The sequence below is a fragment of the Labrus bergylta genome, chromosome 7, assembly GCF_963930695.1.
Source record: "Labrus bergylta chromosome 7, fLabBer1.1, whole genome shotgun sequence".
Lineage (NCBI taxonomy): Eukaryota > Metazoa > Chordata > Actinopteri > Labriformes > Labridae > Labrus > Labrus bergylta.
The window spans coordinates 24,609,491-24,635,933 of NC_089201.1; the positions used below are offsets into that span (position 1 = coordinate 24,609,491).

The 26,443-nt window shown below is 38.3% G+C and overlaps 3 protein-coding genes across 4 annotated transcripts; all 3 read left to right on the forward strand.

Annotated features, from left to right (window-relative positions):
- Positions 1-1,303: 1,303 nt before the first annotated feature.
- On the forward strand, positions 1,304-5,434 carry rsl24d1 (ribosomal L24 domain containing 1). Its single transcript, XM_020659247.3, has 6 exons — positions 1,304-1,451; positions 3,704-3,817; positions 3,906-3,978; positions 4,082-4,145; positions 4,285-4,370; positions 5,051-5,434. Exons 1-6 carry the CDS (start codon positions 1,371-1,373, stop codon positions 5,125-5,127), a joined length of 495 nt encoding a protein of 164 aa, XP_020514903.1. The 5' UTR covers positions 1,304-1,370; the 3' UTR covers positions 5,128-5,434.
- Positions 5,435-8,214: 2,780 nt separating this feature from the next.
- Positions 8,215-10,209, forward strand: arpp19b (cAMP-regulated phosphoprotein 19b). Of its 2 annotated transcripts, none has more exons than XM_020659262.3 (3): positions 8,215-8,382; positions 8,813-8,938; positions 9,035-10,209. In XM_020659262.3, the coding sequence occupies exons 1-3, from the start codon at positions 8,344-8,346 to the stop codon at positions 9,203-9,205; spliced, it is 336 nt and encodes a 111-aa protein (XP_020514918.1). In that variant the 5' UTR covers positions 8,215-8,343; the 3' UTR covers positions 9,206-10,209. The 2 variants fall into 2 exon arrangements, with proteins under 2 accessions (XP_020514918.1, XP_020514912.1); XM_020659256.3 differs by having other exon boundaries at positions 8,219-8,388.
- Positions 10,210-10,674: 465 nt separating this feature from the next.
- Positions 10,675-26,187, forward strand: LOC110003317 (unconventional myosin-Va-like). The gene is made up of 40 exons (XM_065957127.1): positions 10,675-11,279; positions 11,641-11,751; positions 12,284-12,455; positions 12,711-12,855; positions 12,942-13,098; positions 13,185-13,328; positions 13,560-13,641; positions 13,744-13,851; positions 13,965-14,071; positions 14,208-14,473; positions 14,562-14,643; positions 14,732-14,872; positions 15,022-15,147; positions 15,566-15,649; positions 15,964-16,089; positions 16,581-16,678; positions 16,788-16,874; positions 16,996-17,104; positions 17,725-17,936; positions 18,039-18,195; positions 18,654-18,893; positions 19,047-19,295; positions 20,507-20,600; positions 20,682-20,824; positions 20,931-21,038; positions 21,425-21,553; positions 21,681-21,737; positions 21,883-22,110; positions 22,212-22,276; positions 22,356-22,430; positions 22,519-22,717; positions 23,085-23,178; positions 23,279-23,422; positions 23,525-23,679; positions 23,763-23,852; positions 23,939-24,089; positions 24,176-24,458; positions 25,021-25,195; positions 25,287-25,367; positions 25,478-26,187. The coding sequence occupies exons 1-40, from the start codon at positions 10,923-10,925 to the stop codon at positions 25,628-25,630; spliced, it is 5,784 nt and encodes a 1,927-aa protein (XP_065813199.1). The 5' UTR covers positions 10,675-10,922; the 3' UTR covers positions 25,631-26,187.
- The last annotated feature ends 256 nt before the right edge of the window (positions 26,188-26,443 follow it).

Sequence of the window (26,443 nt, forward strand, 5' to 3'; positions counted from 1 at the left end):
CTAATGCAGTGATGACAACTTCACATACATCCACTGAACAAATGACTTTTAACATTTGTTTTTTAACTTTTTTTTTTTTAGAAAAAAACAAACCATGCTTTTAATGTAATGTTATATTCTAATTAGGAACATTTTTTATCTATTCATTTACTAAATACTTGCATATACATTCAAATTGAAAACTTTGAGCCTGAATTTAAATGATCATGTTACCTTCTTAATACGGCTGTAGAAACTCACATTGTTGGAAAATTCGTTAAGATTTTGTGGTGCCCCTTATTAGTCAGAATCCTATGCATGAATATAAAAAATATATCATACTGCTTTACAAATTCAGCTGAATCTTTTGAAAACTGAAATCTTTAACAAAAAAAACAAAAAAAACTCTTGTAAGGAAGTTGTTTTTGGTAAACCCTGAGGACAAAGTGGTACCTCTTATCTCTGGCTGATTTTGTCCTGTGCATAAGTAAGAAGTATTTTTTAATCCAAATCTCATTTTTTTATTTTTTAACCTTTATTTAACCAGGTTGGTCCCATTAAGATTAAAAACCTCTTTTTCAAGAGAGACCTGGCCAAGACAGGCAGCAGCAAAAACACAAAGTTACAGACGGAAATAAAAAGAGAGACACAGCACAATTTACAAAGCACAACATTTTGGATTAGTCTTTCATTTTAGATTTAAAAACCTTTAAGGACACCATGCTCCTTGAGCTTTAAGTCATTCTGCAACAGATTCCAGGCTGAGGGTGCAGAGTACCCAAAAGCTCTTTACCCAAAAAAAAAGAGAGCATGAAGAGGTCCTGAGAACGCAAAGAATACTGTCCAGTACTTCTCTGCATGATAAAAACACATAGATATAGAGGAAGCAGACCAATAATTGCCTTATATATAAAGGTGTACCAGTGTATGAGCCTATGGGTCGCCAAAGCGGGCCATCCAACCCGAGAGTCATCATGCTTTCTTTTAACAGTAAACTGTATCACTGACTGAAAACCTTTGGCATTAAAAATGTTTAAAAAAAAAAGCTGCAACATGCTGTTACACACTTTGTCTGACACCTACCTACCGCCTACGTTTCAGGCTTATAAAATAACTACAAGAAAATAGTCGATCTTTATGATGGTGTGCCTTTTTTTTTTTTTTTTTATAGCTCATTAAGAGGGATCAAAACTAATTTTAGTCTGTTTCATATCCAGCTTAAAACACTTTTATAAAAGAAACTTTGGTGTGTGTGGAAAAAGAACATCCAGCAGGGGGAAGCAAACATTTGACAGTCGCTTTGGCTACCAGAGAAGAAGAAGAAACGGGGCGGTTCTTGTTTTGGGTGCTGTGGACGCAGAGACGCACACACAGTTTCCTCAGCTGTGAAAATGCGCATCGAAAAATGTTATTTCTGCTCGGGACCGGTTTATCCCGGCCATGGAGTAATGTTTGTAAGGAACGACTGTAAGGTATGTCACTGTCCTGTTACCTGTTGTTTTCACAGAAGCTCTAACAGAATGACTTGTTAGTGTTGTTCCGTTAGCTCGTTGGCTAACGTTAGCTTGCCCACGTGTTGAAACAAAACGTCAGTGTTTTATTGGCAGACCGATTATCTCACGCTGTGTTTACACAACGTGGAGTTCAACATGGATTAACTGTATGTAGGTCATCGATATGTTTTACGCTGTCCTACAAAAAAACAAAATTAACAGAACCCGGACATTTAGCTAGAAGGGCCTCGCTTTTATATCTTGGTGTAGGGTAATTGCGCCCCCTGGTGGGCAGGTTGGGGAGCACACCTGCACTTTGTTTTGTGTTGTTGTTTTTTTTCTACATTTTTGGAATGATTCATCTGACAGGACTGGGCAATACATCGAGTTTTTAAGATATATCGATATATTTCCAAAAAAGATATAGAGTAAGACAACATCGTTAATATGGATATAGTTTAAGTTGCATTAAAATAATGTTATAGAGGTGCAAGGTCACCTTTTTCCTCATCTCACTAATGATGACTGTCTGTCTCTCTTAACCCTGCTCCTCCTCTCTCTCTCTCTTTTATTATATTTAAGGAACAATTTTATTTTTTAAATTCACAAACAGGTAGTTTATTTTTTCCATGTGTTTTCACTGTTAATAAAATACATATTGATATATATCGAGTATCGTCATTCAGCTAATCAATATCATGATATGAGTTTTGGTCCATATCGCCCAGCCTTACTCTGAGAAACGCCCATGTGAGGATTTCTTAGCTGGTTATGAAATGGACTGGATTTAATAATGATGCCTCTTTATTAGCTACTAAAGCAAAGGAGACCAAAGGAAACATTTTAACCTAAATATAAAGTGTCAATTTAAATACAACTTAAAGCTTAAACTTAACTTAAAAATACAAAATATAAAAGAGTAGATGTGAGTGGACAGTGATCGGACTAACAGATGTAAACAGATGTAACCATAACTATGTGCAGTAAATGAGAAATATATATATATATATATATATATACAGAGCTGTGTGCAAGTAGGCTAATACTAAATGATAAGTTAATAAGGTGCATGGTGAATAATGGAACAACAGAACTAATATAAAGAATATAACTGTAAAGGTAAAAATGAGATAAATAAAGTGACTGTAGTGCAATGATGGATAAGAAACAACAGGAATAAAGTAACCAGAACTGGATGAATACTGAAATATTATTATCATATAGTTAGTTTTAATGTCTGCGACCACTGCTGCTGGATAAGAATCAGACAAAGTGATGAACAGCACGCTGCAGAAATAGACTTTGTTTATATCTTTTTCAACAGAGTCACGGTTGATAATATTATTTATGGTTAAAAGGGAAGTATTGTGAGATTGTTTTGTCAGGAAACATGAGTTCAGCACAGAGATACAATGTACCTAAGATGTCATGGCTTTCTGTTGTGCTTTATGGGGGATCTCTTGCAGTATTAGTAATGTGGAATATGTGTTGATGTGTTTTTTGTTTTTCTTTGTTATGTGCATTTCTGTTTACATGTTGATAGGTTTTCTATTGTTTTTATTTGTTGATTGTACTGTAGAGGTAGATGATTGGGTGCAGTACTTGGAGCCAAAGACAACATCTGCCAGTGGGGATAATAAAGTGTATTGTACCTATTTGTCCACAGGGGGGCGCTAGAAAAAAAGCCAATTAAATCACTTACTGCAACAATGTTTGGAAAAATAATATAGCCTTTTATAAGCATTGTTATAATCTATATACGCTACAAATCTGTTGGGGGAGATTTTCAATTAACACCAACATATTGATTAGAATACTGTGATGTTGTAGTTTGTAATTAAAATATATTCTTACTCTTTAAAAATGAAAATAAACCTACTCCCGCTTCCTTCTCTCTCTTTTCATCAGCTCTCTCTGGTGGACAGAATATGTTATGGCAGCCCTTGTGTTAAACCCTCTCTGTATTATATTTGTAATTTCTATTCTGCAGTTTCTTTTTTGTTTCATGCTGGATAACATGAACACCAAATGTATGCGGCCATAAATGATATATTTATTATTCATAAATATAATATCTTCCTCCACTTTGTTGAGCTGCATAGTTCCAAAATCCCAAACTCCTTTTAATTCTGTGTAGTTTTCTGCTCGTTGATACTTCAAGGGCCTGTTATTTCTTCCTAATTTAAACTATACATTAATTATTTCCATGTTTCTGTTTTTAACAAATGTAGTCGTTTAGATTCTGCAAGTCAAAATGCCACAAAAACTTCAAGAAGAAGCGTAACCCAAGAAAAACCAGATGGACCAAGGCATTCAGAAAGGCATCAGGAAAGGAGTTGACAGTGGTGAGTTGGTATTTGATGAGCATTATCTCAGTGATATTAATTCTGAGAGAGTGTGACTAAACAAACAAACAAACATCCTTTCTTTCAGGATAATGCTTTAGAGTTTGAGAAACGCAGAAACACCCCGGTTAAATACAGCAGAAAGCTCTGGGACAAGACAGGTAATGTATACAGTTTCTGTAGTTCTCAAAAATATCTAATGTCAAAATGTTTTGTCATTGAATTTTGACCTGGTGGGTCACGTGTCACGTTTAATTTCTACAGTGGAAGCGATGAAGAGGGTGGAAGAAATCAAACGGAAACGACAGGCCAGATTTATCATGAACAGGTGAGCCAGTCTTGCGTTCATTTAGTTGCTACAATTTATTTGAAATGTATAAGTTATTACAGGATTTGTGTAAACATTGTTATAGTCTTGGGGGAATATTTTGTGCCTCACTTTTGTTGTCTCCGTTGAACTTTCATAGATTAAAGACGGGCAAACAGTTGGAGAAAGAAGAGGCCATCACCGAAGTGAAGAAAAATATTCACCTTATCAAAGCACCACATGCAGGTGAGTCACCCACTACCAATGATATGAAGCAGAATGTTGTTATCATGTTTAAGGAAATGTTACAGTTCTAATGGACACACCGGGCAGTCTTCAGATTGAACCAGATTACCGCACGTAACGTCGCAACACGCAGGATCACTGTCCACTGCATCCATTAAAGATTTAATTGTTGTATTGTATGAATTTCACTTTCAGCTTGCAAACAGTATGGCATCTAGTGCTTTTGTATTGAAGATGTGCAAATGGATTTGTGGTGCTTTGTATTGATCAAAGGCTCTTCAACAAACGGTTCACAGAGAGCCGAAAAAAGTTTTCTCCAGAGTTGACACAAGTCAAAGCACAACATTTCAATCACAGATGTGGATATTGTTAATACACCACTATCTCCACTTTGTAAATCAAACTAACAAGCTCTGTTGAGTGAGAGCGAGCACCGGCGCTTTGTAGGACCCCCCTCCTTTCTCATTCCTCGTCCTACAAGCGTTGGAGAGGAAAACAGAATCAGGGCGTCAGCGTAACTGTGTCCCCCCTCACTTTTTTATTTATATGATTACACAATAATGGAAAACATTATCAGAAAGCAGAAAACCAAATTTAGGGATGGCCATTAAACAACCCAATGAATGTCCTTAAATGTTGTTTGTGATTTAATTGATGTCCAACGTTGTTGTTTTTTACAGGAAAAGCAAAACAAATGGAAGACAAAATGGTGCAGAAGTTACAAGAGGATGTGGACATGGGAGATGAAGAGAATTGATCTTCTAACAAAGCTTTTCTTTTTGTGTGTGAGCACATTGACTGTATTATTTTGTACTTCCGCTTTAGAGCTACATTTCCAAGTGGCTGATTATGACACCGAAATGCATTCGGTTTTGAAATGCTGCATGAGGACTGAAAGCATTGATGTAACAAAGATCTTCCTCTAATACAGAAGCCGTTAACCACATATATCGCAGTAGGTTTGTGGTAGTTGAAGCTGTAGAGAAATTACTCTATCTGCTGCATTGTATATTGTTAAAACTAAATGCAGAAAAACAACACAAATTAAAATCCCTCTAAGTGAATTGTTTGGTCTTGGTTTCATTTTATTTGACATTTACACCAGTGTAAACACAACAGATGATTAAATGTTGGTTAGGTTACTTATCATTATGTGAAATGTTTGGTTTTGTGATAAAACCCTGAAAGTGTTTTAGAATCAATAACATTATTGCTGAAGAGACAGTTAGCTGCACTTTAATACACTGCACAACAATACATTACAATAAGGGATGATGCACCCAAAAATGGAACAAATGCAGTTGTCCTGAGTACACTAGGTGGTCACAGATTCAATTTGCAGCATCCTGAAGATTTCCATACTACTTTCTTCAGAGATACTGAGAAGAATCTGTTTAAATTGACTTTGACTAACTACATAACCATAAAAACAACTACATAACCAGTCCTGTTGAGCAGTAGAACTTCATCAGCTGCCTTTCAAGTAAAATTCAGCGAATATATGCTAGTGTGTTTCACAAGGAATGGCTGGGTGGATAGTTATCTCAGAAGGAGTGGGAGAAGAAGAAAAAAGGAATGTGAGATAATGCAAACGTATGGTAGTGGAATGCAGAACATATTGCAAGGTAATGGATGCGTGTCATGAGGCAATACAAACAAGGTCAGGTAAAGCTAAACTAATGTGAGAAAATGCAAAAGTCTTGCTTGAGAACATTAAAAGAGCCCACAAAATTTTCTTTCTTTTTCTTTTTAAATGTGACCGTAAAAACAGTGTAGTTGTTAATGCGCCATGTGGAACAGGATCATCCAGTCATCACATTCATACAGAAAATATCCTTAACGTAATTATATCTTACTTTTTATGCCCAATAATAATAACGTGTTTTATTTTATAGTGGTATAGTTTAACACAGAGATAAGACCTCTGTTCTCTCCATGGCATAAAGGCAAGGGCGTGAATATACAACACTATAATCTGAGGCGCCGGTGGCCTCGTGGTTGTTTGGTCAGAAGACTGTGGTCCTGGATTTGAGTCCGACCTATTGCTCCTTTGCCACATGTCGCTTATTTCTCACTCCATCCACTGTAATATCTCCCAACAAAAGCCCCCAACGCCCAAAAAGAAGCCATACATAGCCTTTAATCTTAGACATGAGGTGACCTCAACTGCCTCCCTCCATCAGACAAATCAACTCGTTCATATCAAAACTCACCTCTTTTCCCTGGCATTTAAAACAAGTTAAAACAGACCCCATATATTTAGCTTAGGTATGTATCTGTATGTATGCATGTGCATGTAGGGTATGTATGTGTTTGTGATATGTATGTATGCTGCATATATATATATTTGTGTGTGTATTATATATGTACGTGTATGTCCATGTATGGCAAGCCGTTCAGGAAATTAATATATTGAATGAAACTTTGAATATATGGAATGAAACTTTGAATATATTGAACTAAACTTTGAATATATTGAATGAAACTTTGAATATATTGAATTAAACTTCGATTATATGGAATTGAAGCTGATTTAAATTCTCCAAATCCACCAGTTTCATTGTTGTCATCCAAAAGACACCCTGCTGAATATGCTGGTTTTGCAAAATGACATCAGCTATATACCAATACTTTGTTGACCGTCAAAACTTTTTTGAAAAGTTGCTGGGCGTACTCAAAATCATATGAATAAATTAGAATGTAGATTGCGTCACCTTGAAGATCATAGTTTAATTATTGGAACACTTTTACTGCTTATGAGTAGTAATGCTCAACAAAACATTGCTGAGCGCACTTTGTGCATCCATCTTTAGGGATTCTTTTAGGCTCTTACTGAGATGGAAGCTGAAATAACACTACGGACCTCCATTCAATATATTCAAAGTTTCATTCCATATATTCAAAGTTTCATTCCATATATTCAAAGTTTCATTCCATATATTCAGACTTCATTCCATATATTCAAAGTTTCATTCCATATATTCAGACTTCATTCCATATATTCAAAGTTTCATTCCATATATTCAGACTTCATTCCATATATTCAAAGTTTCATTCCATATATTCAAAGTTTCATTCCATATATTCAGACTTCATTCCATATATTCAAAGTTTCATTCCATATATTCAAAGTTTCATTCCATATATTCAGACTTCATTCCATATATTCAAAGTTTCATTCCATATATTCAAAGTTTCATTCCATATATTCAAAGTTTCATTCCATATATTCAAAGTTTCATTCAATATATTCAAAGTTTCATTCCATATATTCAGACTTCATTCAATATATTCAAAGTTTCATTCCATATATTCAAAGTTTCATTCAATATATTCAAAGTTTCATTCCATATATTCAGACCTTCATTCAATATATTCAAAGTTTCATTCCATATATTCAAAGTTTCATTCAATATATTCAAAGTTTCATTCCATATCTTCAGACTTCGTTCAATATATTCAAAGTTTCATTCAATATATTCAGACTTCGTTCAATATATTCAAAGTTTCATTCCATATATTCAGACTTCGTTCAATATATTCAAAGTTTCATTCAATATATTCAAAGTTTCATTCCATATATTCAGACTTCGTTCAATATATTCAAAGTTTCATTCAATATATTCAGTATATCTATGTATAGATATAGATTATTCGTTTTATTTCTTACTTTTACGCATTGCCTGTAAAGCACTTTGGTCAGATGAAGCTGTTTTTTTTAAATGTGCTATACAAATAAACATTAGTAGATCGCTGCGGCTCGACACTCGACACACCTTCGCGTGACGATCTGAACTCGCTCTCTCATCTGGCATCGATTCACCGGCCTGTTGCTGGACAGGCTGCATGACGGGATTCTTCTCGCCCGCCTCGTCGCTCCCGGTCGCTCCTCATCTCATCACCTAGAGAAGCTCGTTGGACAAGTACGACTAGTTTTCCTTTTTTTGCGAACAGAGCAGGGAATCACCAAGCGATGTCTGAGGAGGTTCAAGGAACGACATCTTCAGAAGAGGTGCAGGTAAAAAAAAGAAAAGAAAACGAACAACGACATAGAAAGTGTGTACGAGTTAGCCGTCAGTGCTAGCTCGTCGAATGTAGTAGATTAGCTTGCAAGCTAGTTAGCATGTAGCAACCATGAGCTAAATGTTATCAGCAATGGTGCATACTGGGAAACCTAAACAAGGAACACTGCAGTGCACAACCCAGGGAGTGGGTTGCCAAAATCCCGTGTTGTTTGATTGACATCTGGTCGATGCTGTAGGTGAATAATACCAAACATAAAGATAAATGTTACACAAACAAACCTTTGTGAGTATCATGGCGGAGTCTGCCTATTATGAAACATAATGTGGAATACAGTTGAATGAAGTGTCAGTTTTACTCTGGATTAAAAGGGCCGTGTGTGATTTTTGTTGCCTACAAACTGTGTTGTCTTTTCACAGGAGATGGAGGACAAAGTGATCAGTCCAGAGAAAGCAGAGGAAGTCAAGCTGAAGGCGAGGTATCCTAACCTTGGAGCCAAGCCTGGAGGAGGCTCAGACCTCCTCAGAAAAAGAATTCAGAAGGGAGTACGTTTCACATCCAACTTTGTCCAATTAGTCATTTAAAAAGCAGAATATAAAAAAACATTTTGTAACTTTTTGGGGTTTCTTGTTTTTCCCCAGCAAAAGTATTTCGACTCCGGTGACTACAACATGGCCAAGGCAAAAATGAAGAACAAGCAGTTGCCATCGGCACCCGCGGAGAAGACTGAGATCACTGGCGGGCACATCCCAACGCCTCAGGACCTGCCTCAAAGAAAAACTTCAATCGTGGCCAGCAAACTGGCTGGTTGAGGATTTTATATTTACCGTTTTCTTACCATTCCAACTTCACATCCACCTGCTGTTTACATTTTTGTTTATTTTTTTCCACCTCTGTATGTATTCTCTAAGAACAAGTTATGTATCAAGCCAGATGCATGAAAAAAAAAAAATATGTGCAACTGTCATGCATTGAATTGTCATTGAGTGCAGTCCAACGATGTAGAAGCTGAAAATCTCTCAAGTTAAAAAAAAAAAAAAAAAAAAAAAGTTTTAAGAGTGACAACTTCCCTGACCATTATAGCAGATTTGTACAAAACAATGGTTGTTAGTGCTTTCCTATTTTCATGGAACATTTTCACATGCAAGAATAAATGCCTCTATGCAAATTGACTAACAGCAGCTGAAGAGAAGAAAGGATCTTTTTGTCATCACCATAGATCCTTATCAACGATGTTAACTATAATTACAGAGGCAGGAAATTCTGATGATTTATGACCATAGACAAAGAAACCATGACCGCTGTTTGCAATGGTGTATGTGTGAAGTAGAAGTGTAATTTACAAACCAATATTCTGTTTGACATATTTGAGTATTAACCTGCTCTTATGTCTGTTAAAAAAAAAAAGTTAAGTAATCCTGCTTTGTTTTTCAAATTTCTATCCTGCAGTGTTCGTCTATTCCTCTCTCAGTGGAGCTGTTTGATTCTTAAGATTAGTTCACAAACACTATGGTAGCCTCTTGTATTTTTATTCATTTTAGTGACATTGATTTGCAAAGACCTGCTGCTGGTTTACATTTCATCCAGACTTCTTAAAATGGCCTTAAAAGTAACGATCCCTTGTTGCTCTTGAGCAATATTTGCTCCCCTCAGTAAGAAACTTGGTTGTGAATTTTGCCTGAAATGTCTGTCACTGTCTGACCGGAACAGGATTTTATGGAAGAAACTCCCTTGACATGTCTTGGGTGTGCATGTGCATTTACTGTACAGTCACACTGTGCCATTTGTTTTGTAAATAAAATAGTTTTGCATAATATCTTATTCGTCCCTTAATTGAATTGCATTTATTTTTTAACTGAAAATATACAGAATAAAAACACCTGATTGAAAGTTCCTTTGGTTTCATCTGGTATGTAAGTTGTGTTAAATCAAGAGTCACAAATCTCAAGTTAACAAGTAAATCCAAAATTCAGTCTACCTAATAAGGTGCATGAGAATAGCCTTTGTAACTTAACAGGCTATGGGAGGGTTGTAAATCTACCATTCTAGTAAAACAAAAAGGTAACGAAAAAATACATTTTTATGATAATTTAATATGCAGCATAACCATTTATAAAATAAATGTTAAATTCAGGTACAATGAAATAATTGACAGCTTTATTTAAAAGTGATTTATACTCATTAAGTTATAGAATTAACTCACAAAATCATACTGAATTCCCCTCTCTTGTAACTTTTATAACTGAGACTTAGAGGACTGTTAAAACATGTTTATAGTAGGTGGACTACTGCATGCTTGCTCTGATACATTCCTTGTTTTTCTAGAATCCCAAATAAATTTCCCATCAGCAAAAACTAATCTGTAGGTGACTGTGACTGTTAGGTAATCATTAGGAATCTGTGATTGTCCTGGTCAGGATTCACTAAAGCAGGTTCCAGTTTGTAAACATTCCCTTGAATTTAATCACTGGGTGTAAAAATATCCTCTTTAAAATTGCGACTAAAATAGTAACTCTAACCTGCTGGACCATGATTATAAACATGAAGTATTCAAGACAATCCAAAACATTCACCTTTCTTCTTCTTTTTAATGGGAAGCGAAGTGAACATGCGCGTGTTCGCCGCTGGGAGGCACGCGACACACTCGTTTTAACAACGTGTCAGGGCACGCGCAGCTCATGGACAGCTGTTGAATCATCACAGCCATGCCATCTGAGCTCCTCAAGCGCAGGAGAGGAGCTCAGGAAAAGTTCATGTCGTCTCATCGGGAAAGTCAATAAAAAAAAAAAAAAAGTTCAACCTTTTCTCTGCTGGCAGAAATCCTTTTTTTTTTTTGAGGGCTCACGCGAAACTGAAGACATGGCAGCCTCAGGACTTTACTCAAAGGTAGGCAGACTTGTTCAAACTACGGTTGTGCAGCTCTCTCAACCATTTTCCACTAACAAGTTAACGTCAGTTCATTTATCTTCATCCGTCTGAAAAGATGAACCCTCTCCTACCATTTACTTAGCGTTGTTTAATTAACATTTTAACTTAAATTTGATACGTGTGCTGTTCAAAATAGTCCGTATCCATCCACATATGTAACGTTACGCATGACTCCTGTTTGCTCAGTTAACCCAGCTGTCCTTCCATTTCTCCAAGGTAGGCCTACATGTCACTGCTGTTTAATGAAGTTTTGTCAAAGACCGTGTAGGTGAAGTGGTTGTAATAATGGCTCTGACCCGGCTTCCCCTCTGCCCATCAGCATGCCCGTGTATGGCTCCCAGATGCAGCAGAAGTGTGGAAGTCAGCAGAGCTTATCAAAGATTACACCCCTGGCGACCTGACGCTGACTCTGCAACTAGAAGATGGCACGGTGAGGCAGCAGGCAAATGCCATCTGCTAGTACACAAAGAGAGACAAGGTCTCTGAGGTGGAAATGGGTGTGTGTGTGATGTCCTGTCAGAGAGCCATGAACGTATTCCTCTGCAAAATACTGACAATGGAGCCTCATAAACCTCTTAGGGGGGAAATCCATAGGAAAAACACACACTACTGTACTTAAGTTCAAAGTGGTTGGATTGATGTTCAAAATGTACCAGCAGTGAGGTTAAAATGTATCACTCAGTTCTGTTGCTGCCTGCAGTTGTGCTGTCGAGTTTAGACATGCATTTCAGGTAAGGAATAGGGCCAAACTATTATCATGAGTGAACATGAACGAGCTCAGCATAGCGATTGCCCTCAAAGTTTAGTGTTAAGCAGTTCTGATGCTTAGATGTTTGTACTTAACCATCCATTTTTTTTCTGTCTCTCACTGGTTATTAACTTTATGTATTTTTTCCAAAATGAAAGTAACTTATTGTCTTTAGGCTCTAAGTCCTTGAAGCTGACTTCCTCTGTCTTTCTAGGAGGTGGAACACAAAATAGATCCCAAAACCAACAGCCTTCCTCCACTTAGAAACCCGAACATCCTGGTGGGTGAAAATGACCTCACAGCTCTCAGCTACCTCCACGAGCCTGCTGTGCTACACAACCTGAAAGTGCGCTTTATCGACTCCAAGTTGATTTACACATACTGTGGTAAAGGACTTCATCATCTTCGACTTACACTATCACTGTAGACTTTGGAGCCCTGCTCTGACATAATCTCCAGTACATTATGCTGATTATTGTGGTGCAGCCTGCTCTTAAAGGAGCACACACTCATATGTATTACATGAATTCAGGATAAACAATGCACGCAGATGTTAATTGATATGACACTATGTTAAAAAACGAAACATATATGTTGTTTAATGGAGTCAAACTGAGAGCTTCTCCCCTTGATGTATTCAGGAATTGTCCTGGTTGCAATCAATCCCTATGAGAGTCTCCAGATCTATGAAGCTGACATCATCAATGCCTACAGTGGGCAGAACATGGGAGACATGGACCCGCATATATTTGCAGTAGCAGAAGAAGCATACAAACAGATGGCTAGGTGCAGTTCATTATACATTTCAATGCTAATGACATGCTAACATCATTTTATGCTGATATTTGGTGCCATCTAATCTTCTAACACAGAGATGAAAGAAACCAGTCCATCATAGTGAGTGGTGAATCCGGAGCAGGAAAAACTGTCTCTGCTAAGTATGCCATGCGTTACTTTGCCACAGTCAGCTTCTCCTCTGGTGAGGCGAACATTGAGGACAGAGTCCTTGCTTCAAGTCCCATCATGGAGGTAACATTTCAGCAGTACAGATCATAAGATGAAATTGTAAAAATTAAAAAAAACATGACTAAGTGCCTTTTTCGGGACTTCCCTAGGCTCTTGGAAATGCCAAGACAACAAGGAATGACAACAGCAGTCGCTTTGGGAAGTACATTGAGATTGGGTTTGACAAAAAGCTTTCTATAACTGGAGCCAACATGAGAACCTACTTACTGGAAAAGTCTCGGGTTGTGTTTCAGGTAAATATCATTTTTATGGATTTACTTTGCTTGCCTGTACTGTAGGTCAATGCCTTCAGTGTGTGAATGTTGGCATTCATATGTGTGTTTCTGCTCGCAGTTAATTAATTTGAAACACTCTAATGTGCATGTAATATGAAACATGTGTTACTATAGCAGCCCTATAACATACAACATAAAAAAAAAGCACAGTTAAGCCCGCCTGAAGATGGCCCTTCGTCCTGCTTTTAGGCCAATGGAGAAAGGAACTACCATGTTTTCTACCAGCTGTGTGCCTCTTCACATTTACCAGAGTTTAAATCCTTCAAACTGGGTATGAAAAGCTTTCATATCAGTTCTCATTTTTGTAGGATTAACAAACCGTTCAAAAATGTTTTCTTTTTATTACAACACTTGTTATGACTCTTGGTTAAAGGTTGCACAGAAGACTTCCACTATACTAACCAGGGTCAGAGCCCAGTAATAGATGGTGTGGATGATGCCAAAGAGATGTGCAACACCAGGAAGGCTTTCTCACTGTTGGGTGAGTTTCAGTCGCATTTGCATGTTGAATACAAAGTACTGTAGATAAACACTTTTCTGTATGGATTGCTTGCATGTTTGGTAACCATTTATTGTTTTATTATTCTGCTTTAGGCGTCAGTGAAGCTGATCAAATGTCAATTTACCAAATTCTGGCAGCTATTCTCCATCTTAGCAATGTGGAGGTGAAAGATCAGTCCGCAGATAGGAGCAGCATCATGGTAAACACTGATTACCCCTTTACATCAACATGAGTATTTTGTTATGTAGCAGTAGTTACATTTATGTCCCGATGTTGCATGAAGCAGGTGTGGATCTTTACACATGTTAGATCATGACTGTTCATATTTTCTCCAGCCAGATGATGCCCACCTTATGGTGTTTTGTGAGTTGATGGGGGTCCCCTGTGAAGAAATGGCCCACTGGTTATGTCACAGAACACTAAAGACAACCACAGAAACCTTTGTCAAGACCGTGTCCAAAATGAGTGCTGTCAATGGCAGAGATGCCTTAGCCAAACACATCTATGCCACACTCTTCAGCCGGATTGTGGCCAGTATTAACAGGGCCTTAGAATCTGCAGCCAAACAACGCTCCTTCATCGGTGTGCTCGACATCTACGGGTATGTTTTCATTAACATATCTGTAGTATTTCCATTCATGTTCCCTAGATGACCTTGTGTTTTAATGTAAACTTTTTTTTTCACTCAGGTTTGAAACATTTGACATAAACAGCTTTGAACAATTTTGCATCAATTATGCCAATGAGAAGCTTCAGCAGCAGTTTAACCTGGTATGTGTACCTTTTTGTTTTTTAACTGAACATGATCAGTTTGGAGTCAAAGTTGACATGTAAAATTTTCAGCTATCACTCCCTGCAGCATGTCTTCAAACTAGAACAAGAGGAGTACATGAAGGAGGGGATCCCTTGGACATTGATTGACTTCTTTGACAACCAGCCGTGCATTAATCTCATTGAGGCCAAGCTGGGTGTCCTGGACCTTCTGGATGAGGAGTGCAGGGTAACGGAGTGCAGGGCTCTTTTTCTTAAGTTTGTTCAGCAAATTCTGTTCAGCTACTTCAAATTGGAGGAACCCCCCACCTTGCTATGTTTGGAAGTTATGAGTAAGGCCATGACTAACTGATGTGTCAGCTCTTCCTGTTTCCGTAGATGCCCAAAGGCTCTGACGACACATGGGCCCAGAAACTGTACAACACCCTCCAGAAGAAGAATGTCCACTTTGAAAAACCCAGGTTATCAAACAGAGCTTTCATCATCCACCACTTTGCAGACAAGGTAAAACACGCTGAGGGTTAATCTCAGTGGTCAGAAGCCTCGTGGCAAAAAAAGTTCAACAGAGAAAAGCTGGGGCCCTTCTGTGTGAAGTTAGCATGTTATTTTATTTTTTGTTGTTGTTGTTGTGTGTGTCCCCTAGTGACAACTAAATGGCTCCAAAATTGTCACCCGCAGTCCCGAGCCCGAACAAGCTGTGTGGGAAATATGTGCATGGATGACTCATGTTTTTCTAACCAAAAGCAACAAAACAGTCAAGTGTGAAATTGTGATTTCTGAACTGTATGCCTTCACCAGAAATGTTTGAAGGTTCTTTTCATTACAGCATTACTAATCAGTCTTTTTCATACGATGAATGATGACAATGACCTTTGCTCCATAAGTCAAAGAGCACTGTGTGAGCTACCTCCTGTGTGCCTAGGTGGAGTACCAGTGTGAGGGTTTCCTGGAGAAAAACAAGGACACAGTCAATCAGGACCAGATTAATGTGCTGAAAAAGAGCAAGGTGAAAGATTTAATACACTGCTTTTCATTGTGTACTGACTTCCTATTCTTTCCACTCTCTTTGCTGGGGTTACAAGCATAAAATGTCAAAACCTCAGCTAAAAGTGAATGACTGGAAGGTATATTTTTATGATGCAAGTCTCTGGGCACACACCCTGGAATTGTTCAGCCACAACTATTGGAGGAAATACACCCACTTTTTCAAATCTCAGATTGAAAACACTGCCATCTGCTGTTCAATAATATATATAATAACTTTGCATTTGTTTCTCGGATCTCTGAAGAATGGTCTTTTTTTTTTCTTTTTTTTTTTAGTTTGACATGCTGCTGACACTTTTTGAGGATGATGAAAAGGCAACAAGCTCTGCTAACAAGCGTACTGCTGTCACTGGAAGAGCGGGTCAGAGCCAGAAGGATACGAAGAAGACTGTTGGACTGCAGGTTAGATCTTGCACCAAACATGACGTACTTTGGTGTTAATAGCTGAGATGGAAAGAGCAAAAATAAAGTGCCAGAGAAATATAATAAATATACAGCAGTTAAAGATAAAGATATAAATAAATAATAAAATAATCCACTCAAATATAATACATCATAAATATTTAAAACTAAAATATATCCGGAACACAAGCTAGTTTTTACATAGAGGTTTTTTACATGAGTTATTGCCCTGACAAGCCATCGGAAAACATATTGCTTTAAAACTTATGGAAAAGACTTGTTTCAAATCTTTTTTTTAATTGTTAAGTTTTTTTTGTAAATTTTATATCTTCATATTTTTTTTTTAGAGGATTTGTTTCCTATTAGGAGATGTATAACTACAAAATAATCAAATAGGATAGTTAGACTGATGGCATTCAAGGTATGGTATTGAACATTTTCATAATCATTTGGTTTTAATTTGAACTTCAAGAGGAGGTTTGTTTTTTCAGTTTCGACAGTCTTTACATCTGCTGATGGACACGCTGAATGCTACAACTCCTCACTATGTCCGCTGCATAAAGCCAAACGACAACAAAGCTTCATTCACGTGAGGAAGATTATTTAATTTTTCAGTTTGACACGATTAACAGCATCTGGAACATGTGAGTGAGTTGTCTATTCATTTTTGTGAACCTTGTTACATTTTTTTCTTTTAGCTTGGACCCTGTGAGGGCGGTGCAGCAGCTCCGAGCATGTGGCATCCTGGAAACCATCCGGATCTCGGCAGCAGGTTTCCCGTCTAGGTAACATATCAACAACAGCATCTGGTGACCATTTGCACAGAGCCATGCACACTTGCACACAGAAATGTATGTTTAGAACGCAAAGACTTAAGAATTAAAAGAAATCCTTTTTGTTTTCTAGATGGACCTATCAGGAATTCTTTCGTCGTTATCGGGTCCTCATGAAGCAGAAGGATGTGCTTCCTGATCGAAAACAAACCTGCAAATGTCTCCTGGAAAAGCTTATCAAGGTGAGTCTTAATTATGTGAAAGTATTCCTATGATGTCAATGTGAGAGATAACGTATAGTGAGCGGGTTGTTAAGGCAGAAAAGAACCCAGACAGGATGAGCAGGGCTTTCAATACATTATCCCACTCATTACATGGCTATTTTCTTAAGATGTAAACTTAATATACACTATATTGATTTGGAAATTATGTTATTGATTTAAAAATAATTTATCTATTCTGTTAAAGTACAACCCCAGCTTGTCTCTTCCTTGGTTATTACATCCAATTGGAAAAAAAAAAACTGGACATCTGTCTGTAAATTGATATGAATATAGTCAGTCCTCCAGATTCTGTGATAAGAGCCATATCCTTAGCAACGGTTTGCTTAATATGGCAATGGTTTGTTTTTCATAACAACGGTCTGCCAATAAGAAAGAAGCATTTAAAGTGTAAGCAACATGTACATTCCATTGTAGCCAGCCATAGTTTTTTTTTTAATTTTTTTTTTGTTATTTGTTTATTTTGACAGGGACAGTGTACCAGAGTTCAATATAAGCTAATTCACATCTATAGTCCCTGGGCAGCAGAAAACAACTCAATTATTGCATAATCTATATACAGCACCATGTTTTGTTCCTAGGACCAGGATCTGTATCAGTTTGGCAAAAACAAGATTTTCTTCAGGGCTGGTCAAGTGGCTTTCCTGGAGAAGCTGCGTTCTGACAAGCTGAGGGAGGCTTGTGTTCGCATCCAGAAGACAATCCGTTGCTGGGTTGCACGCAAGAAGTACCTGAGGATGAGGGAATCAGCTGTAACCATACAGAGACTTGTGCGAGGTCACCAGGCACGCTGGTGAGCAGAAAATGAAACAACAGCAGGATCAGAAACTCATGCTCATATCAACTTGTAGCTGCTATAACATATTTCTAACTTGCCTTCTTGTTTTTTTGTCAGTTATGTTAAGTTTCTGCGAAGAACCAGAGCGGCTATTACCATTCAGCGGATGGTGCGAATGTGGCTGGCTAGGAGACGCTATCAGCGGCAGCGCTCTGCAGCTATCACTGTTCAGTGCTACTTGAGGGCATACATGGCTAAAAAGCAGTACTATAAGGTAATATCACACTTAATAATAAATGAACATCTTGATAAATCCTGTAAGTTATAATTCCATACTTGTAAATCCTTTACTGAAAAGTCTTCTAGTCAAAATAAGAGTTTTAGTAGCTTTGGTTTGTTTTAGCCGACATATAAGCCCTAAAATAATTTTTACTTCCTGTCAGCTGATGTCATTTAACTTCTCTTGCACACAAAAGTAACTGGAATCATGTTGACATTTGAAGCTGTGAAATTGTTTGGAAAAAGAAATGCATGACTAGACACATGACAGTAATGTATTTAATTTAATTAAAATTTCATATTTCATTCTTTTTATGTGGAAAACATCTTACTATCCAGTTAATAAAGAAAGAATCCAAATGTTGTGCACATGACCCTTGTCTGAAAGCTAATAACAAGTTTAGCTTAAATTCTAAGCCTTCTGTTTGTTTGTATTTTTATTCATCTTTACAGTTGATGTTTGAGCAAAAGGCTGTGGTCGTACAGAAGTGGGTGAGGGGCTGGTTGGTGAGACGGCATTACAGACGCACCCTGGCAGCCATCATCTTGCTGCAGAGTTGTGTACGTCGCATGAGGGCCAAGATGGACTTAAAGAAGCTGAAAGTGGATGCACGCTCTGTGGAGCACTTCAAGAAGCTCAACTTTGGCATGGAGAACAAGATTATGCAGCTGCAGCACAAGCTGAATGAACAGGTGAGAACTCTGTCAGTGTAGATATCTTAGTGTAGTTTTGTCTCTGTCAGGTAGTTGTTGACTCTGGAACGTACCATGACAACATTGAAAACATTGGGTCATTGGGAGTTGTTGTATCACATGCACAGCATGTGTCTGTTTCTCCCCCTGCAGCACAAGGAAAACAGAGAGCTCAGTGAGAGACTGAATTCTGTGGAGAAGTCAAAGGCTTTGGAGAGGGAGAGATGTACGAGAGAGATTGAAAACCTCCATAGATCAGAGCAGGACTCAAGAGCCAAGGCAGAGAAGGTTCCCTCACTGCTGGAGCAGCTCTCCTTCCTTCAACATGAGCTGGAAAAAACCCGCAGGGAGAAGGACGACCTGGAAGAGCAGAAGAAGGACTACATTGAGCGGACACAACAGGTAGGCCCACTACAGATCTTTAAAAAGTATCATGGCCCTGACAACTTCAAAAGAGATTTTTTACACAGCACTTTTTCTTATTATGTGTTGTTGGATTGTTGACACAGAATTGGATTCATATGAATTTACTTTGATCTCCTTAAAGGAAGAATGTGCCTCATTTTTTATACAGTAGATGTCGCCCTTGAGCACCAGCATTAAAACAAACTGCTATGTGGTGACACCTTCACTATTCTGAAGCCTCCACTCTCCTCCAGCGGCACACCTCTATATATCAAGTTTAGAAATCAAGTTTAGAAGTCTATATATCAAGTTTAGAAATCAAGTTTAGAAGTCAAGAACTATATTCCCGGAGGTCAGACCCTCCCGTTTTGCCAACCCCTCTCCACTCACGTTCGCACAAAGGATTTATCAATGAGAATGCATCATAATTAATCACCATTAAGCACAACTGGCGGACAAAATTGTCCTGTGCTCGAGCTGCAATTGCCTGTGGCCTGCATTGTGTTGTGTTAGCAGGCTAATGTTAGCACACTGGTTAACACGTGGCTTCATATTGCACATAAATTGTCAAGGAATGACCGTGATCTAAACACACTTAAGTGACATCCAAATCAGCAGTTAGTAGGCTATGTTATTCTTCTTTTCTCTAGTCCTTGACAAAAACAGCTTTATAAGCAAGGCCGTCCCGTCCATGTAAACATGATGTAAACACGGTTCCCACAAAAACACAGCTGGCGAGACTCACGTTTCTCACTCATTGTAGACAGTCATGACTCAGAGGATGTACTTGATTTCTGCTGTATTTATGTGTAAACTGTTGCACATTCTGCCTTTAAATCAAATTGTGCATCACACTCCTTAACAATCAGCCATTCAGCAAATTTTTGTTTATTGTCTTCAGTGCTTAACCCTAGTTTATTCATCTGTCATTGCTGAAGTTGTGATTACTAGGGACCTTATGTTTTATATGTTTGTAAAGCATTTGCTTCCACTGCTGGTTGTGTAATATCATTTTCTCCTGTAATAGGCTGCATGCCAGTTTGTTTTTATGCCTTTTTTTGTTTGCTTCCCCAAAATATTCAATGAGTGGATCAAATCCAACACTTAGGTTTGAGGTATTTTATAAATCTGGAGGCCTGCAGAGGATAATAATAGGATTTTTAGATCAACATTGAAAGAAACCTGATTTTGCCTTCTTTCACCATCAGGTGGTAGAACAGCTTAATAGTAAGAACAGCGTCTTGAACAGTGAGAATGATGAACTGAACAAACAAATCCTGGAACAAGCCCAAAACTTAACAGGTATTTAGCAGTTCACAGCACGAGATTACATAACGGCTTAATTAAGAATGAATAAATGAACACAACAGTGTTTTGTTCCAGAGATTAAATCCAACGTAGAGATTACAAAACAGATGGAGAAGGACTTAAATGAAGAACGCTCTCGCTACCAAAGTCTGCTGAGTGAACACCTGCATCTGGAGGAGCGACATAGAGACCTAAGAGAAGAGATGGATCTCGGCATTGTGAGTAACACTGGATTGAAAATGTTAACACGATGGAACAAGTATAGGTTTGGCTACTCATTTCATGTGTAATGTGTGTGGGTTCTTTTCTAACTTTTCTCATCAGAGCCCAAGAAAATCTGGCCAGAACAGGAAAGACTCTATCTTCAGCAATGCCTCATCTGAGTTTACTCAGAGCTTGGGCTCGGAAGACGAAAGCTCCGTACATACAGAGGTATCATAGAAAATGAGACAATATAACGGTGTATTATCAGAAAGTAATACTTTCTCCACACTGTATCTTTTTCGATGAAATACTTCTGCTATGTCGCCTCAAAGTCGGTTTAAAACAGCTGTGTTGACATGAGTTTTAAGGAGATGTTAGATGCAATGTTGACTTGCTTGTCATACATTGTTAACTGCCACAAAAGAAGTTTAAAAGTAGAACTTTTCCCTGTGTATCGTTATTTATGTTGAGGAATTTATAGAGCATCAAATGGAACTGGATGGTCATATTTTGGAACAGCTATGGCTAGATTTTTTATAATCGTATTAGTGCAGCATTGTAATCAGTTTGTGAAGAGATTAGTTCAACCAAAGACTCGCTGTGTTTTTTTTAAGGATGAGTCCCAGGTGGACCTGTCAGTCCTTCTGAAGCTCCAGAGAAGAGTGAAGGAACTGGAGCAGGACAAACAGTCACTATGGCAACAGCTGGATAACAGAGAAGAGGCTCAACAAGAAAAGGCAGAAGTATGGAAAGAAAGAAAAGTCTTGTTTCTTAATAAAGTGAAAAATATCAACAGAAAGAACTCTTTTGTGATTTAATTTGTTATGAAATGATTGATATTAACATGATGATTTCTCTTCATGAATAAAGGAGGTGGAGACGCAGAGAACTGTTGGCAGAGCAGAACTGGACTTGGAAACACTGAAGGTTTGGCAAGATGTCCACAATGAGTCATTGAATTAGTTTACCTCACACATGTTTTTTTCTTATGAGTAAGATTTAGATGTAGATTCCTCAATTATTTTGCAGATTTTTTGGATTTGTTTATATTTTGCTAAATGTCTGTATGCAGCGGCAAGAACTGGAGTCCGAGAACAAGAAATTGAAGCAGGATCTAAATGAGCTGCGGAAGTCTCTCACCAATGAAGACAAAGAATCGTTGCCCCCTGCTCCTGGCTCTATGCCCTACAACATCCTGCTGGATCAGCTCAGTTCTTCCAATGAGGAGCTGGAGATGAGAAAAGAGGAAGTGCTGCTGCTCCGGTCTCATATGGTCCGCCAGGAGGCTCTTAAGCATAAGGTGAGAAAATAGATTTCAATTCATTTTTATTTTATATTGTGTATTTTCAAATGTAATAAATCATACAAGTAGTAACTGATCCCATATGAACTGGCTTGCAGGACTCTGCACTCGGTGAAGGGGTGAACTTAGATCTTGAAATTCCCTCATTTAAAGAAGTTAACAGGTAATACATAGTGGCTCTCACTCCCATAATCCATCACTCGGATCAGTGTTATTTCAGTGTTTCTTAATCTGGTCCTCAGGTCCTCTGAAATCCACACGCTGAATGAAGACGGAGAGCTGTGGCTTGCCTATGAAGGCTTAAAAGAAACAAATAGGTAATGAAATAATAATCTCCAGTTACATAATACATTTATTTACGATCATTCATAACATGTGAACACAAACTATTCCTGCTTCCTTCAGACTTCTTGAGTTCCAGATGCAGGAGCAGAAGCGTATTCACAGTGACAAGTACAGGAAGCTGACTGAGGAGGTGAACAAGTTGAAGGCTGAAAGGGAGCAGCAGCAGAAGCTGCTGGCCCAGACCCTCCTACTCCCTGAAGATGCCCGCATCGAGGCCACCCTGAAGCATGCGATCACAAGACTCACCAATGACAACTTGGTGGGTCTGCTGCTTGCTGGCTGGCAGTATTGCCAGATCAGTGCATCTTTCTTATATCAATATGATGGTGTAATTATTTTCATAATGCAGAGGTCCTTAAAATATGCTGATTCTTCAGTGAAATGTTGGATCTGAACCTTTGGAAGAACCATCTTATAGTTCAGTTTTAAAAATGACATCAATTGTATAGTTAAGTATTGCAAAATTGTGATGTTGCATCAGCATAAAACCGCATATAAACAAATATACAGTAAAATGAATCATTTTCTAGACGTATTTTACTTAACAGATTTGAAAATTAAAACGTTGATGCTTTTAAAAGGTTTGTTTTGTCTCAAACTAATCTTTTATGTTCACTTGATTATAGGAACTCATGGAGTATCAAGAGAAACAAGACAAAGTCATACGCAAGTTGAAAAAACAACTTAAAATTTACTTTAAAAAAGTCCAAGATTTTGAAGGTAATGTCACTGAATGTTTATATTGTATATTTTTAAGATGACATTAGCAGCTTCCTAAATCCTGTTTATCACTCTATTGTGTCTCTTTTTTTTTGTTTAGTGGGTGCTCAGCAGAAAAATAACCCCTCTGTGATGAACACTCGTAGCCGAGCAGTGAGCATCACCCGCAAGGAGAGAGAGTACCAGGGCATGTTGGAGTACAGGGAGGGTGACGAGGGCCGCTTGCTTAAGAACATGGTCACAGGTATGTTAAACCAGTTTTGCTCAATCAAATTATTTTCTGAATTGCATCACTGAGTGCACACTTTTTAAGGACTTTGGGTTTCAAATGTTGTAATCTCCTCAGATCTGAAGCCTCGTGGTGTAGCAGTGAGCTTCATTCCTGGACTTCCATCTTACATCATCTTCATGTGCCTGCGATACGCCGACAATGTGAACGATGATCAGAGAGTCAGCAATCTGCTCAATTCCACCATCAGCAGCATCAAAGGGGTTATAAAGGTGCAGTAGATCACTTTTTTTTGTATGTGCAAAAAGTGATGAATGAGTTTATCTTGAATACATTTTCACACTGGTTCTTACAGAGGAGAGGAGATGACTTGGAAGTGGTGTCCTTCTGGCTGGCCAACACGTGCAGATTGATGCACTGCCTGAAGCAGTACAGTGGAGATGAGGTAAGCTTCAGAGAAAGACTTGATACTAGTTGTTTACTTTTATAAATATTCCTTCCTAAACTCTGGATGTCTGTCTCATTGTATAGGAGGTCATGAAGAACAACACTGCCAAACAGAACGAGCAGTGCCTGACCAACTTTGAGCTGTCGGAGTACCAGCAGGTATTTGGCGACCTGGCCATCCAAATATACCGCCAGCTCATCAAATGCATGGAGGAAATCCTGCAGCCCATCATTGGTGCGGTAACATAATATCTAACACCATGTTCCTAAGAAGCCCGATCACAACAATGACCTGACTGTCAATCTCTCTGTCGTGTGTAGTGTCAAGCATGCTGGAGCACGAGACAATCCATAGCGTCCTGGGTGCCAAACCAACAGGCCTGAGGAAGAGGAGCACCACTATCCCAGAGGCGGACACTGTCACAGTGGATATCCTCCTGCAGCGTCTTGGCCTCTTCTACACCACCATGAGCCAGCATGAGATGGGCTCAGAGCTCATTGAGCAGGTGGTCAGGCAGCAGTTTTACATCATCTGTGCAGTCACACTCAACCACCTGCTGCTGAGGAAGGACATGTGCTCCTGGAGCAAAGGCCTGCAGATCAGGTTAGCATTGTTGTGCGAGTGTTACAAAACCTGTAAACAATTACACAATCTTAACAGTGTTGTTGAGTTGAAATCTGGCAGTGGCAGAGCCAGATTATGCTTACTTAACATGCCTCTGAGCCTCTGAGCATGATATTTTTTTTATTGTTAATCAATGAGGTCAGAGTTACATTGAGAATAGAAATGATCAAATATGTCAACCACATTTACAACAAACAGTCAGCCAACATGATGTCTCTCATTCACATCTCGTCACGCCCTCCTTCACAGTGTCTGTTCCAAGTGACGAGACAAAAAATAAAAAAATAAAATAGGCACTGGGGAAAACCTGTGGACAGAGCCTCTCAGGGCAAACAACATTTTCTTGAAAGTCATTAACAACATCCGGTCTGAAGGCAGAAGGATGCCTCTCCTGTTATTAACTGTAAAAAATTAAGATAATAGTTTTCTTTATCAGACATGCGGCAAAACATTTGAGTCAAGTTGATCAACTTGGTTGTGTAGATCAGAAGTTAGATTTCTGTAGAACAGTCTGAATAGTTTGTGTTGTGTCTGGCTGCAGGTACAATGTTTGGCAGCTGGAGGAGTGGCTGGCAGAGAGGGGGCTCCAGGACTGCGGCGCTAAAGAGACTTTGGAACCTCTCGTTCAGGCTGCACAGCTTCTACAGATCAAGAAGAAGACTGAGGATGATGCCCAAGCTATTTGTACCATGTGTACTGCCCTCACCACAACCCAGGTCCATCATCACTACATGAACACACAGCAGTATTCATTTGTAGTGGTAAAATGTTGACATTGCTCTGATCTTTGACTGTGTGTATTTGCAGATTGTTAAAGTGTTGACCTTGTACACCCCGGTAATCGAATTTGAAGAGCGAGTATCGATAACTTTCATCACAATGATTAAAGTGAGTAGCTGGAAAGTCTACAATATGAAATTGGTATTGAATTATTGTTTTATAAACTCTTTTTTTTTTTTAACTATATCTGCATTTTTTATTTTTTATTACAATTTTAGGACCTCTTGAGTGGCAGAGTTGAATCATCCACCTTGATGATGGACTCTAAGAAGATCTTCTCCGTCACCATCCCCTTCACACCTTCCTCGGTGGCTCTGGAGACCATCCAGATCCCTGCAAGCCTCAATCTGGCGTTTCTCAAACGCATTTAGGCCATTGACACCTGACCAGTGACACTTAGTGGTCTTAAGAATAAAAACACCTAAGACATGCATTTATGTTTGAGCTTTTCAGCACTGCAAAGCCAAAGAGTTGAGCTGTGTGAGCAGTGAGTCTACAAAGAAACAGCTTATGTCTTGCCAAACCTTAATATCACTGATAGAGTTGTTGATAGTTCTTGTGAAGTCATGATTGCATTATTTCATCCATTATTATAGTTTTATGTGTTTATATTTTTTTAAATAGGCAAATGTTTGTACCTAACATTTTCAGGTGACAAGTTTGTAATTATGGGGATGGACATGGACAGATAAATCTTTAGAAAGCAAATAACCATAAATAAAATGAATAAGATATTGAGTTTGCATTTAAATCATAATGTAAATGTCATAACGAAATGCAGGAGCTTTGTTTTAAAACTGTAACCTAATATTTCTGTAACTACTAACGTCAGCTGATGGTGTTTATGCCAGGAAGAGGAGGAGGAACATGTATGTAATTATGCTATCTTATACATTCGGGTCATATTAAAGGCTGGCTTTCAAAGAAATGGTTTGAAGTGCATGAAAATACTGTTCAAACAGTTTAGCTACCTAAGAAGGTATGATGGATCTTGCATCTAACTTTCACTTTTTGGTGCCATTCAACTTCCTGAAAAATGACAATGAAACTGCTCTAATTTTGTTGATTCTTTTTCATTACACTGGCACCCTCACATTTGTAATATCATAAAGATTCGTAGTTATACAACCAGGTTTAAATGTGTATTTAACAGTACACCTCCTTCATGGAACTCAAACATTGAT

Excerpts from the sequence above, each read along its gene's own strand:
- rsl24d1 (XM_020659247.3), top strand. The coding sequence starts at position 1,371 with ATGCGCATCGAAAAATGTTATTTCTGCTCGGGACCGGTTTATCCCGGC. Across the intron at positions 1,452-3,703 it reads TTGTAAGGAACGACTGTAAG|TCGTTTAGATTCTGCAAGTC; the intron begins GTATGTCACTGT and ends TAACAAATGTAG. Across the intron at positions 3,979-4,081 it reads AAAGCTCTGGGACAAGACAG|TGGAAGCGATGAAGAGGGTG; the intron begins GTAATGTATACA and ends TAATTTCTACAG.
- arpp19b (XM_020659256.3), top strand. The coding sequence starts at position 8,344 with ATGTCTGAGGAGGTTCAAGGAACGACATCTTCAGAAGAGGTGCAG. Across the intron at positions 8,389-8,812 it reads CATCTTCAGAAGAGGTGCAG|GAGATGGAGGACAAAGTGAT; the intron begins GTAAAAAAAAGA and ends GTCTTTTCACAG. Across the intron at positions 8,939-9,034 it reads GAAAAAGAATTCAGAAGGGA|CAAAAGTATTTCGACTCCGG; the intron begins GTACGTTTCACA and ends GTTTTTCCCCAG.
- LOC110003317 (XM_065957127.1), top strand. The coding sequence starts at position 10,923 with ATGATTATAAACATGAAGTATTCAAGACAATCCAAAACATTCACCTTT. Across the intron at positions 22,277-22,355 it reads TCATTTAAAGAAGTTAACAG|GTCCTCTGAAATCCACACGC; the intron begins GTAATACATAGT and ends TCTGGTCCTCAG. Across the intron at positions 25,368-25,477 it reads CTTTCATCACAATGATTAAA|GACCTCTTGAGTGGCAGAGT; the intron begins GTGAGTAGCTGG and ends TTACAATTTTAG.